The 13,122-nt window shown below is 36.1% G+C and overlaps 1 protein-coding gene across 1 annotated transcript in view; it reads right to left on the bottom strand.

Moving 5' to 3' along the window:
* Positions 1-13,122, bottom strand: part of Ehbp1 (Eps15 homology domain containing protein-binding protein 1) — a 380,163-nt gene that overhangs the window by 188,584 nt on the left and 178,457 nt on the right. Inside the window, exons 18-20 of the mRNA XM_069334860.1 lie at positions 6,759-7,247; positions 2,223-2,330; positions 1,977-2,106 (exon numbers count right to left, since the gene is read on the bottom strand). Coding sequence (XP_069190961.1) covers positions 1,977-2,106; positions 2,223-2,330; positions 6,759-7,247 — 727 coding nt within the window. The remainder of the gene's footprint in view (positions 1-1,976; positions 2,107-2,222; positions 2,331-6,758; positions 7,248-13,122) is intronic.

Raw genomic sequence — 13,122 nt, 5'->3', positions numbered from 1 at the left:
CTACTGAAAGTCAAATGAGTGGACAGAACTCCCCAAAGAAAAATTAAGCAAACAAGCATGGCATCACCACTCGCCAAGCCGCCATCTGCACAGCTCCCCCCTCCCTGGGAGAGGGAAGGGGGAGCCCCAGATTCCTCACACTAGCAACCCACACCTGCAGTTCACAGGCTGGATGTCAAAACACGCAAAAAGAGCCACCGACCGGTGGGAGAGAAAGATGCTGGGGAGCCTCTGAGTTTCACCCAGAAAATGGCATTTTATTACATTCAACGCTGGTTTTCTGGGGGCGCCCCCTTTAGCTTCCCAGAGCTATCTACCCAAAGACAAGGACAATAGAGGGGCAAACCCGAGAGGTGGAAACCACGTGCCCGAAACTCGAAAGCAAGACAATTGGCAACACTAAATGACCCCATGGACAACCTGGGAGACCCGAACCCTGGAACAGGGACGAAGGGAACCCGTGTCAACCAAAAGCGCGTCCAGTATGCGGCACAAGATGACAGTCCTGAACAGCCACAAGAGAAAGAACAAGACACCCTCAACAAAAATTGCAGTATATCTACGAAAAGAAAAAAAGAAAAAGGAAGGACCACCAGTATACCACATACTCTCACCGAGACGAAGCACCCAGGTGGACACCCTCAACGAAGCCACCTGATCATCAAACAGATGGCAATAGACTCAAGTCAAAATTACCAGACGTGAAGACTCGAGGAGAAGACCGAACCAGCCATGTAACGGACCGGACCGAGCATCTGAAAGAAGTGGAGCCACGGGAAAACCCCTGGGTGCGGACACCGAGCAAGAAGCACCTGAAACCAAGAATGTCTGGGAACCAAATTACTCCTGGCTCACGTGTCATCGGAGAAGGCTCGCCCCACACCACAAGGCACAGAGCAGAGGCCAAATCAGGAGCCAGAACCACAGCAACCAATACCATTCACATCAGCCAAAGAACTGAAGGTGTGGGTTGCCGGCACGAGGGGTCTGGGGCTTCCCCTTTCCCCTCCCGGGGAGGGAGGGTGGAGCTGTGCAGACGGCGGCGCGGCAAGTGGTGATATCATGCTCGTTTGCTTTTTTTTTCTTTGAGGAGTTCTGTCCACTCCTCTTTTGACTTTCAGTAGTAGTTTCAACCAGAATAGGGGTTTCTTTTGTGATGCTTACCTTTCTGGGTGCCTGACCCTGTCAATGGCAGACATAGAATGCTCCAAATCACTTGTGCTATTCTATAGGTCATTGCTCCTTGTGCCTCTCTGAGGGGGCCAGGTTCTGGCTCGTGGTCCCAGGTAGGCCTATGAACTCCATTCACACTGACAGATGCCAAAGTCTAATATATTAAATATCAGCCTGGATAGCTCCGGGGAGCTGAAGGGACTCCCCCCCCAGAAAATCAGATCAATATGAGGCAAAGCTGGAAAACAAAGCTCTTAATGTACCATAACTCGAAATTATCATAAGTCGCGGCAATCGAGGTGCCACTGTACAACCCGTTCTCGCAAATTTAATACGTCAATATTGACTTATTAAATATGTGCATAGGTGACATACTTAACATAATAGTTTCCCTTGAAAAGCTTCATAGAAAACACCGACCTTACCTAACCTACTTAGTATGTTAAGATAAGCATCTTATTGCTTTGTAATTACAATTATTACCTAACCTATACCTATAATAGGTTAAGTAACAATTGTAATTACGAAGCTATAAGATGCTTATTTTAACATACTAAGTAGGTTAGGTAAGGTCGGTGTTTTCTATGAAGCTTTTCAAGGGAAACTATTATGTTTAGTATGTCACCTATGCACGCAACTAATAAGTCAATATTGACTTATTAAATTTGCGAGAACAGGTTGCACTGTACTAACGAATCAGGAAATGCTAGGTTCTTAACTGTTGCAATAGAAAGAGTGGCAAATCAGTAATTATAACAAAATGAATATAATCATTTACATTAAGGAATAAAATGTCAATATACCATGAGAGTGGTCATGAGAATGACTGTGGGAAGCAGATTTCATCAAGGGAGGAGAGACCACTCCCTGTTTGGCTTCAGCTATGAGGCGACGTGCACGCTCCCGAAGTTGTGCTTGCCGCTCTTCTTCTTCCTAGAAGACCAGGAAAATTTTAATCAAGATTTTCTTAAGGGTAAATAATTTGTACACAAAATTCATATGTAAATTTACTCAAAGCAATAAACAGAACAAATAAAATAGCAGTGTACCTTTGAGAGAGATCGCTGAGGTCCAGGACGACTCTGAGCTTCTCGTCTGGCCTGTTCTAATAAATGTCTTGCTCGCTCTTTAAGTTCTTCATGTCGAGATGAAGGACGCTGAGGTACAGAGAATGTATTAAGGTTCCTAAATTTAATGTTTATTGCAAATGAAACAAAATATGAAAAGGGGAAATAAAACCTATAAAATTCTAAGGGCCAAGATATGAATAAAACATACAGAATGATCAAATAAAGATAAGCCAAAATATGTATTGAGTTCAACTTACTATCCAAGTAACATCTATAAGCTTAAATAATATTTACAGCAGTCTATGTTCATTGTTTTTCTTCTCACTTTTTCTTAATAATGTAGCAAACTCAATTTATTAATTATGAAAATAATTATGAACTTACAATTGAATATAATTTCAAATTTAGGATGGGTTATGATTAGGTGCGCACACACAAATCTACAAGCATCAATATAAAAGTCAAGCAAAACAAGTATTAATTAACAAGAAGATAGAGAACATTCTTATTCAACCATGTCAACCAAACTTTCACAAAAACACAAAATTCCTATCATTATCAATTATGCTTCTCCATTTCCTGCAATGTTCACTTTTGACTATTATTAATACCTTTTTTTGTTCATTCAAGCCTTTCTTTAATTACAAACAAAAATCAACAGAGCAGTGAAACACTCAAATTGTAATATTGAAGACTGATGAATTATTCCAAGGCTCAGCAGGAATAGCAGGATGTTATTTTGCATAAAAGTGGCATAACTAATCACACTGTCAAGTCACATTCCACAAAGCTAACCTTAAGATTCCATTACCTTCAGATGTAGGCCTACTAATATAATGGGAAACTTTACAAAATCTTAATTTTTCCCAATCTACATCACCTACTCATTCCTTCCTTTGTCAAAAATTCCTTCTAAAATAGAATTTTATTTGAATTTATTGGTTATTCACCCTATAACTTAAACATGTGACCAAATTTCATGACTGGCAAATATCCCACTCATAACTTATTAATGCACTGTCATACTATGATCCACTGTTCTATATTATTAACTTTTTATGATCCATTCTTCTTTGACTATGACCATGGCCAATTCTTATTTATTTATCACTTAGTTTACCCTCTGGAAACTCCATTCTGGGAAGGTGGGCAGGCAGTGGAGGTGGAAAAGCCTCCAGTTGGCCATGTATCCAACTGATATTCTCGAGTGTCATATACCTTAATATTTCTTTTCCATGAAGTAGATGTTTCTCATAACTAACTCTCTGTACAGTTCCACACTTCAGAAATTTTTCCTTACAAGTTGATTAACAACCATTTCTTTATAGCCAAAATAGTGTGTGTGATTAGTGGCTTTATAAAAATTACAAATACAGTACTGTACCCTACTATATAATCATATTATCTATAATTTCATCATTATTAATTATAATATAATTATATATAATTATTAATTATAATTATTATGAATTATAATTATTATTAATTATTATTATTATTATTGATACACACAAATCACATTAATGTGATACAGTATACAGTATATCAGTGAGAAAATATACTAGGGTTGTGAAGCGGCACGAACCTACGACCAAGGCATTGCCAGCCACGTACTCTACCACCGCTGACTTAAAAAAAATCATACAACCGGATTTCTACTGAAATCACTGGAAGTCTGGAGGCTCCTACTGAAGTTTTTATGTATGACCCACAAGCACTCGAGTGGAAGGTTCGCGCCACCTCACAGCCCGAGTGGATTTTCTTATTATTATTATCGATGATATTCAACAGACGTTGAGCTGTAAGTCTCATCCTAATCACACACTCGGACCTTGATAAAGCACTCAGGAGAGTGCGAAAGACTGTGTAAATTCCTTTCATATATTTCACAAATACACAAGTGTGGGTTTTTATCCTGTGTTATTATTTCTGTGAGAGAACATTACCATTACTAAATTGATATTACACTGTATTAATAATATTTAGATGTCCAACTCCTCATGAGATATTTATCTTAATCTGATTCACTTCCCAATATCTCGCATCTCAAACCTTGCCACCATCCAACATTGTTCATATACTTCTCTTTTACTTATTTTTCCCCAACCTATTTATACCACTTGTATTTTTTAGATGTATTATCGGGTGTTTCAGATGTATGGTTCTATGTATGACTTGTAAGAATGGTTAAAAACAAATTTAACAAATTAACCAGTCAATAGTGAACGAGACTGGTGTGGGGTGATGATGGCACAGAGAGCTTTGTTGTGTATAGTTTGGGACTCATCCAAGCACACCTCAGGCATTGTCTAGGCCTTGCCCATTGCTTTCAATTTGTCTGAGCATAAACAATTTTAATTCTTTGAAGAAGACCAGAAAGCATATTGACTGGCATGTTAATTCAATGTGTGGCTGATGAGCTGGCATGGCCTAGTTGGACACTCTTTGCCCTGTAAACACTATCTTCTTGTTTTCATCTTTATTTAATCATGCTCATTTAACCCATTCAAAAACATATCCATGCAGTTTTATTAAATACTAACCATCTGAATAAGCAATGAGATGAGCATTAAGCGAGTACAAGCAAAGAAACCAGGTCTGGAAAGGAGCCACTGTGCAGCTCTTCAAAACAACGTTTAGACTAAATTATGAAAGTCCTCCTTCAGTTCCTGGGCCATCAAGTGCCCAGTTATACAGTACTATGTATAATGTACTTTATGTACAATATCAAGCACAATTAGATGAACTGCACCTAGTGATGGAAATGGAGGGGGGCAGAGGATATTTGGGTGTACAGCATATACCTACTTCTCAATTTCCAGGTTTTTTATGTCCAATGTACTTGCAGACATTTGTTAGCAATTCTTTATCAGGTTTTTACCAATTAAAATTATTTGTTTATATCATATACTGTAATTATGGATGGACCCCTTTGTGATTCCCAAGCACAAATCCTGGATACAGCGTCAGTACCCCAAAACTGACTATACCATGTAGTCCACTCTGAAAGGGAATCGGCTCCACATTCCCTGAGATAAAGGGAAGGAGGCAGAATTATCTCGGTGCTTATACTCCAAAATTATTCTCCACAAAGGTCAAAATCTGACCTGAAATCTGAAGCACACTCTTGCTAAGGTCCCCGAAAATAAAAGCACTTATACGTACTGTTGTGCTAAATCTTAGCGGAAAATATGAGGAACAAAAGAAATTAAGTGGGGAAGTTTTCAAGGAAGACAACCTTAACAAAGAGATTTACATTTAAGCAAGACAAAGCTTTAGGGAAGTGAGAAAGGTGAGAAGAATGAAGAGTTTTGAAACATTTGACATCATGGTTCCAAGAATATTTATACAAAATAAAGTTTCAGACCACTTTGGGTGCAGTATTTTCCTTGTCATCCATATTTAATAAACACTCATTATCTCACAAAAAATGAAAACTTCAAATTATCAAGTAACTCCTATTCCAAATTTCACAGAGTTATTAGTAACAGTTCATGGAAACTTTGTAAAATACTTTATACTTTTATCCATATTTTTATCTTTCATTTGCAGTGAAGAGACTCATTAAATCATTTGTCAATTATGTCAAGATTTACACGTGTCCAGGATGACCTATCACCACATAGACCTTTTACTCTTTTACGCTTATTAACCCTTTCTCCACCCTTTCATTCAAGCTCTATAACCCCTTCCCCACCCGTTCTTTTATGTACTGTTCCACCCTTTCCTTCCAAGATACTGTCTGCCTCTACTATTCCTTACCTTATTTTGCCCCTGTGCACCTTTCTTGCTAAACAATTCTCAGAAATTTTACCATGTCCATACCACCTAAACACATTGTGCTTCACCCACTCCACATTTAATTTCTTCACCCCTCACACTCATACCACAAATCTCATACTCGCTCACTGCTATGTCCATATCACATACCTACCCTAGCTGCTTTTCTCAAAAATCTCATTTCCACCGATTGTACTCTTGAGTACTTAGCCACTGTTCAAAGAATACTATCTCAGTCATTTTCTAATTTCCAGACTAACATTTCTTCCATTCATTATACTGTTAACCTCTTATCACTCTTCTCCCACTTACTCTCTTTCTCATTTCACCTTCAATATTTCCATTTTTATATAACAATTTTCCCTATACAATTTCCTTTTTGAATAATTTGGTTAAAACTCTGGATTAAGTTAGCAATTCTCACTTAGGAGGATGGTACCCTAAACAAGTAGACAACAACATACAATCAATGTTTAGTTTTTGCTATATAACTAACCTGAAGCAGAAACTTGGCACCACAGAGTTAATGTATGTTAAATAATATCAATGTCAGCATGCACATCCTTAAAATTAGTGGTAAGACTATTTAAAAGTGTTGGAGTTGAAAAAGTTCTGCTTAATAGTAAAAAAAAAAAAAAAAAAATATTGGTAACAAAATTCTTGAGCAGGATTGGCAGCAAACACTCAGCATTATGCACAGTTCAGTACACACATTAATAACTCCAATGGCAGAACCTTTGTCAGTAGCAGGTGGAGTGCTGCCTTATCACTCTCTTCAAGAGGAGAAATTCCAGAAACTTGGGCCATGAACAGGATATCATCCTCTTCAGGTGATGTTCCTCCAGAAAAGGAAGCTACAGAATCCTGTCTACTGTGATCTGTTTTTGATGCAGACTGAGAAGAAATGCAAACAGGATTTTTTGCAAGTTCGTCAAGTATACACTGATCTCTAAATGTGCCTTGAGAGGTGTGTCTACATGTGGATGATTTATCATTAGATGATAAAATTTGTGGTTTGACCCCATCACTCACAGCATGAGTGGATGCGAAGTTTTCTCCTGGCTTATCAGAAACCTCTATATATTGTTTCTCAAGATTTATGTTATTATCACTAACTGTTAAAGAATCAATCTGTCGAATGCCATCATCAGTCACTTTCGTCCATTCCGTCGCTGCTATACCTTCTGTGACTGGAATTCTTTCGGCTGTCTTAATCCCATGAGTCTGTCCATAAAAGAGAAGATTATATAATCCTTTTGTTGTATGCCTAATTCCATCCATGAACCATCCCCCTTGTTTTGGTGCTTCATTTTCTGACATTTTCATCAAATCTGATTTTCCTCTTATTCTAATCCTGCTTTCCATTATTTTTCCGTGATCCCGTGTTTCATCCATACATTTTTGGGATAGCTCTCCTCCCCAGGTGAAACTTTTAGCATCCGATTCAAATTCCAATTCACCAAATTCAAATTCACTGTCAAAAGCCCCATCATCTCTAATATCTTCCAGTTCTTGAAGCCAATCTTCTTCGTCCTCTTCCAAAGGTAGCTGAAAATCTATTCCATCAAATACAGAGTCAGGTGAGCAGCTTAAAAAATATGCTATGCTCTCTTCAAGACTGTTATCTCTTCTAACTAAATTTGCTATTTCCTTACCATCTTTGACATGACAACCACCTGCAGGAATTGGTATTGAACTTGTAGCTTTTATACTTTTTTCTTCAGTTAAAGAAAAATCTGCAATGGCTCCAAAATTTCCGATATTTCTCCTCTCTTTCGTAACTGCAGCCCAGTACTGGAGGACAGCAGCATTATTAACAGAGACAACATCTCGGCCAACTGAACCACTACTCTGGCTCTCGACAGACTCTGCACGAGAAAGTAGCAAGGTACTTAAAGGATGTGATGGTTTCAGTAATGCTGCATACTTATTTTGTATACTTCCATCAGTAACTCTTGAATCTAATGAGTTTGATTGTGAATTATTTGCATCAATAAGTGGAATGTCCATTTGATCAATATTCATAAATGAATCTTGAACAGTGCCTGAACTAGCATCAGAAACCCAACAAAAATCCGAGTTCAAATCACATTCATTCTTTACACATTTAGAAGTTTCTGCCATTGTTTCTTTTGACTTGTCTTTATGCAAATATTTTATCTGATTTAATTCAGTATTATTCTCTAATGTAGATATCCCATGATTCACAGAGACTCCTGGTTTGTGTTTTATAGGCTCTAAATTTTCATGCTGGCTTTCTTGCTCAGACATACAAGAAATCTTAACTTTTTTCTGCTCCTGTTCCTTAATTTCTAGAATATTGCTCATCTCATATTTTTCAGATATAATTGTCTCAGGTTCAATACTTTGGACAGCAAACATTTTTTCATAAATATTCATGTCTTGCATATTATCATGTATTTCTGGTTCATTCATACACAGTTCTCTAACAGCCGAAGTAAAGATAAGTGAATGTTCATTTGCTTCAGGACTTAGCACTGCAGAAACCTTGTCAGGAATATATAAGTCTTTCATATAATCAGAAGTTTCAAGCCCATGCATGCACAGTTCCCTAACAGCTGCAACAAAAACAAGAGATGTCTCTCTTGTTTCTTTTGCATAAATTTCTTCATCTTCACAAAATTCATTTATAATTTTATTTTCCTCCATGCCTGCAACTTGATCATCTTCAAATTTAAAAACATTTACCAAATCATATTCAAAATCAGTCATAGTGTAAACCATTTCCTCCTCAACAACTGCAAGACTTAATGGAACTCTCTCAATATATTTTGGCTTAGCTTGGACCCTCTCTGGAAGCTGACACTGACTTTTGCTGATGACAAATGCATCAATGAATTCTGGCATACCTTCTTCTGCAGAAGCATACATTAGTGCCCTAAGCATTTCTTCTTCAGCTAGTGAACAGACTGGAATATCTTCCATATCACTGGTGCAATACTCCCTCTCATCTTTCTTGAATGTTTCCAAGTAATTACTACTATTCCTGGAGGAAGATTTTTCAAACTCGGGTAAACTTACACATTCTTCTGGTAAAAAGCTGTTATCATCTATAGTAAGCATCTCATCACTTGGGGCATGAATAAGTATTTGTGGAATATTAAGCCTTGAAGATTCAAGTTTTAAAATTTGATCATGTACTTTGCAACTTTTTCCTGGATTTTTTTCTTTATCCTTGCAGTCGACTAAAAGTAGTTTGTCATTTAATGCAATTTCTTGAGGGTCTATTAATGTTACCCTTGAACTGACGTGTTGATCTGTAGCCATCTCTTGGGAAACAAATTCTAACTCTACCTCCTCCATGCTTTCCATGGCATGCATTACACAAAGTCCTTTTTTTTGGTAGACAAATCTATTAACAGTGTTTTCAGCACTGCCCTCAGAGTTGTTAAGACATTCTATAGATAAGTTATCATTTGTGATTCCTTTGCTTTCTCCATTCCATAGTTTTCTTTCTGGCATAACACTTGTACCTTCTAATATCAATGGATCCGAATAATCCGCTCCAACATGTTTTAACATTACATGCTGGTCACCAATTATGTTCATTGTGTTATCATTTGATTTCTCTGAATCGAGGAAATTAAAATGCTCATGTTCTATACTAATATTGGCATCTTTCCTATTGCCTTTCCTATTTGCCTGTTCAGCATTTTTAATATCATTAGTATTCTGGTTATCTATTATTGATTCTTTCAACTTTTCATAATTTTTATAACATGGTAAAAATACACTTTCAACAGCTTCTGAAGTACTTTGTGTATGGTGTGTCAACTCAATCTCAATATTCCCTGATTTGTCACAGCTTAACTTATTCTCTTCAAAAGTAATAATAGGAACATTTTTTAATGCTTCTTTTGCACACATTTCCTTCGTCTCATTATCCAACACACAATTTCTGACATTAGTTTCCAAAATCCTACATCTGTCACAGGATTCTGGTTGAACTTGTTCCAGTAACATATTCATCACTCTAAGAGAGTCAATGTCAAGCAATGCAGTCAGTGAAGTGTTCTCTGCAAGCAACACATCGCATGCAGGTTCTTGCGAATACTGTGGATACAATATAGTATAATCCATTGTAGACATATCACTAACAAACTCCTGCTGAAATTCTTCAAAACATTCTTGTAATGGAATGACAAAGGTGTAAATCCTGCAGTTTTGGTTCAGAGCAACTCTCTTATAATCTATTTCAAAACGACACAAAGCATATTCAAAATTGTGTTTCAGTACTGGAATAATTTCCAGACATTCCATCTGAATATTTTTTGAAACACTTGCAATAAGATTTGAGTATGGCTCATGCCATATAAATTCAACTTTTTCAAATAACGGTGGAGATATATCCAGTTTAAAAATCCTATCAAACCTCATTGGCTTTTGCATAACTTCTTCAGCTGGGCCAAGAGCAACAAGTTCTTTACTCTTCAATATTTTTGTATCAGACTGTTCTTCAGGTGTTCTTTTATCAAGAGAAGGATCATCACACAGAAGCTCTTTAATAATTCTTGCAAAATGATCATCATCTGCATCAAAAGATGAAGACAAATCACTATCATCTCCAAATGGTTTCACACTGGCATACACCTTAAATTCTCCATCACAATCATCATCAAAAGGTGTATTTGGATCCTCTTCTGTGTATGGCAGTGTTCCAAACCAAACATTTTCATATGCTTTATCATTATCAAGTTCCTTTACACCCTCACTGCTTGTACCACTATTCGCAGTATCTCCCATGATTTTCAATTTTGACTTTTTTATTCTACTTGACGAATCTTCAAAGGAGACCCAAGTTTTCATTGCCTCTTTCAGTCTTCTTGGAGGAAGAGGAAACATATTGTTATCCGAATCTTCTGGACAAATATGTAAATTGTTATTCTTAATGTCTTCTTTTCTATCATGACTTTCATTTTTGACTTGGCTAGCTTTTGTCATTTTCCACCTGTCTTCATATACCATACAACTCTCTTGTAAATTCTCTGACCCATCAACTTCAAATATGGTATTATCATGGCCGCTTTTCTTATTAGTTTCATACTGAACCTGATTATCACTTTTTTTCACATCATTAATGCTTCCTAAACATATACATTTGTCACCTTTAGTTTTAATTTGACCATCCAAGGTAATTTGTGCACTCATAGGTAAAACTTTAGAAGACTTTGCTTCCAGGTTGTAAATTGCTTCTTGGGACTTTGTACTTTCATATGTGATGGTCTCATTTGGATTACTGTCTTCAATTTCAGTGCTAGTTATCTGTTTATTTGCTTCTGAATCAAGTTTTATGCCTGAATTTTTTCTATTTTTCAATGGATGCTCATTTATTGTTGAATTCCACTCACTCCAGTCAAAGTCTTCAAACTTTGCCCAAGATGAAACAACAAAATTCTTGGGAAGTGTGTGTGCATGGTCATCCCAAACAGCACAAGTGTGAAGTTCATTCCTGATCTGTTCAGAAGAGGCTGAAGACACATTTTCCACAATGTCTTTATCATCTATTGATGAGGAAACTAATATTCCAGAATCTCTCTCCTTAATAACAACATCAGGTGACTGTGATGTAGGTTCATTTTCAAGATAATTTTTATTTTTTACTGATATGGCTTGTCCATTATTGACATGTACTTTCTTCTCTTGTGTATTAATTGAAACTAGACTATGCAAAAATTTATGATTTTTTCCGGAAGGTTTAGAGGCCAAATTTATGTACTTGTTCTTGATGCTATCCTTAGGTAAATTTTCCTTAGTTGCAATTTTTACCTTATTGCTTTTAGTGTTTGCTTCTCTGGTAATTTTGGGTACTGCAGTTGGTGAGACATAATTTTTTGTATTTTCGTTGTTGGTTCTTCCTTTCTTGACAACAGAATGATACACAATTTTTGAACCAAATTCAGGTTTATCACCTGAAGCTACATTTGATGAAGGAGAATTAGTTTTCTTCAACTTTTCTTTAAAATTTGAGAACGTTTTGGATGTAGACTTGGTAGGAGCCTTTGTGGTACTCTGAGTACTGACTCGACTTGGAAGGGAGAGGCTTTTTGCATTAGTTCTAGGTAAACTGGAGATATTCTTAGATGTTCCCTTTAAAAATGACTTTATTTTTCTTCGAGATGGGCTAACACTATGTTCTCTGTTCTGAAAGCGTGCATACGTTATATTGCTAATTTCTGGACTATCACTCTTTAAAGGCGTAACTGTTTTAAAGCTTTCATTCTTTTTTGTTCTTCTTTCAGTAGCGTGTAATCTCTGGGAACTTGGGGACTTGAGTTTGGTTTGAACATTATCATCATCCTTAAGTGATCTTACAGCAGCATTTGAGATCATATTAGCTTTAGAAATTGCTCCTTCAGTTTGTAATTTCTGGCCACTTCCTCTCTGATCATCCAAAGGTGAAGATTTATGCTACAAAGGAAGAAAATAATGGAAAAAAAAGGAATCCTGATAATAAGATTGTAAATTAGAAGATGCCATTTAAATAATATTAGTATTATATATATATATATATATATATATATATATATATATATATATATATATATATATATATATATATATATATATATATATATATATATATATATATATATATATATATATATATATATATATATATACACATACACACATACACATATATATATATATATATATACATACATACATACATACATACATACATACATACATACACATACATACACATACATACACACATACATACATACATACATACATACATACATACATACATACATACACACACACACACACACACACACACACACACACACACACAGTACTGTACTCTTGTTCGAGTTTCCACTGTAATTCTTAAAAACCACATTACATAGTAATTAAATAAAGATGATTGCAATGTTATCTATCAATTTTTATATTTATTTTCTTTTCCTATATTTAGACAATGAAACGTGCAGAACCTTACAAATATTATTTTAGCTATTAACTGCCTTAACACACTGAAATACGTGAAGGCCCTTCAAAAAGCTAAAAACAACATTTGCAACAAGATTTAACACCTATGATTGCACTATAGTATGAATGAAGCAGTCAT

The sequence above is a fragment of the Procambarus clarkii genome, chromosome 32 (assembly GCF_040958095.1).
Source record: "Procambarus clarkii isolate CNS0578487 chromosome 32, FALCON_Pclarkii_2.0, whole genome shotgun sequence".
Classification (NCBI taxonomy): Eukaryota; Metazoa; Arthropoda; class Malacostraca; order Decapoda; family Cambaridae; genus Procambarus; species Procambarus clarkii.
This window is presented reverse-complemented; position numbering and strand designations above follow the sequence as displayed.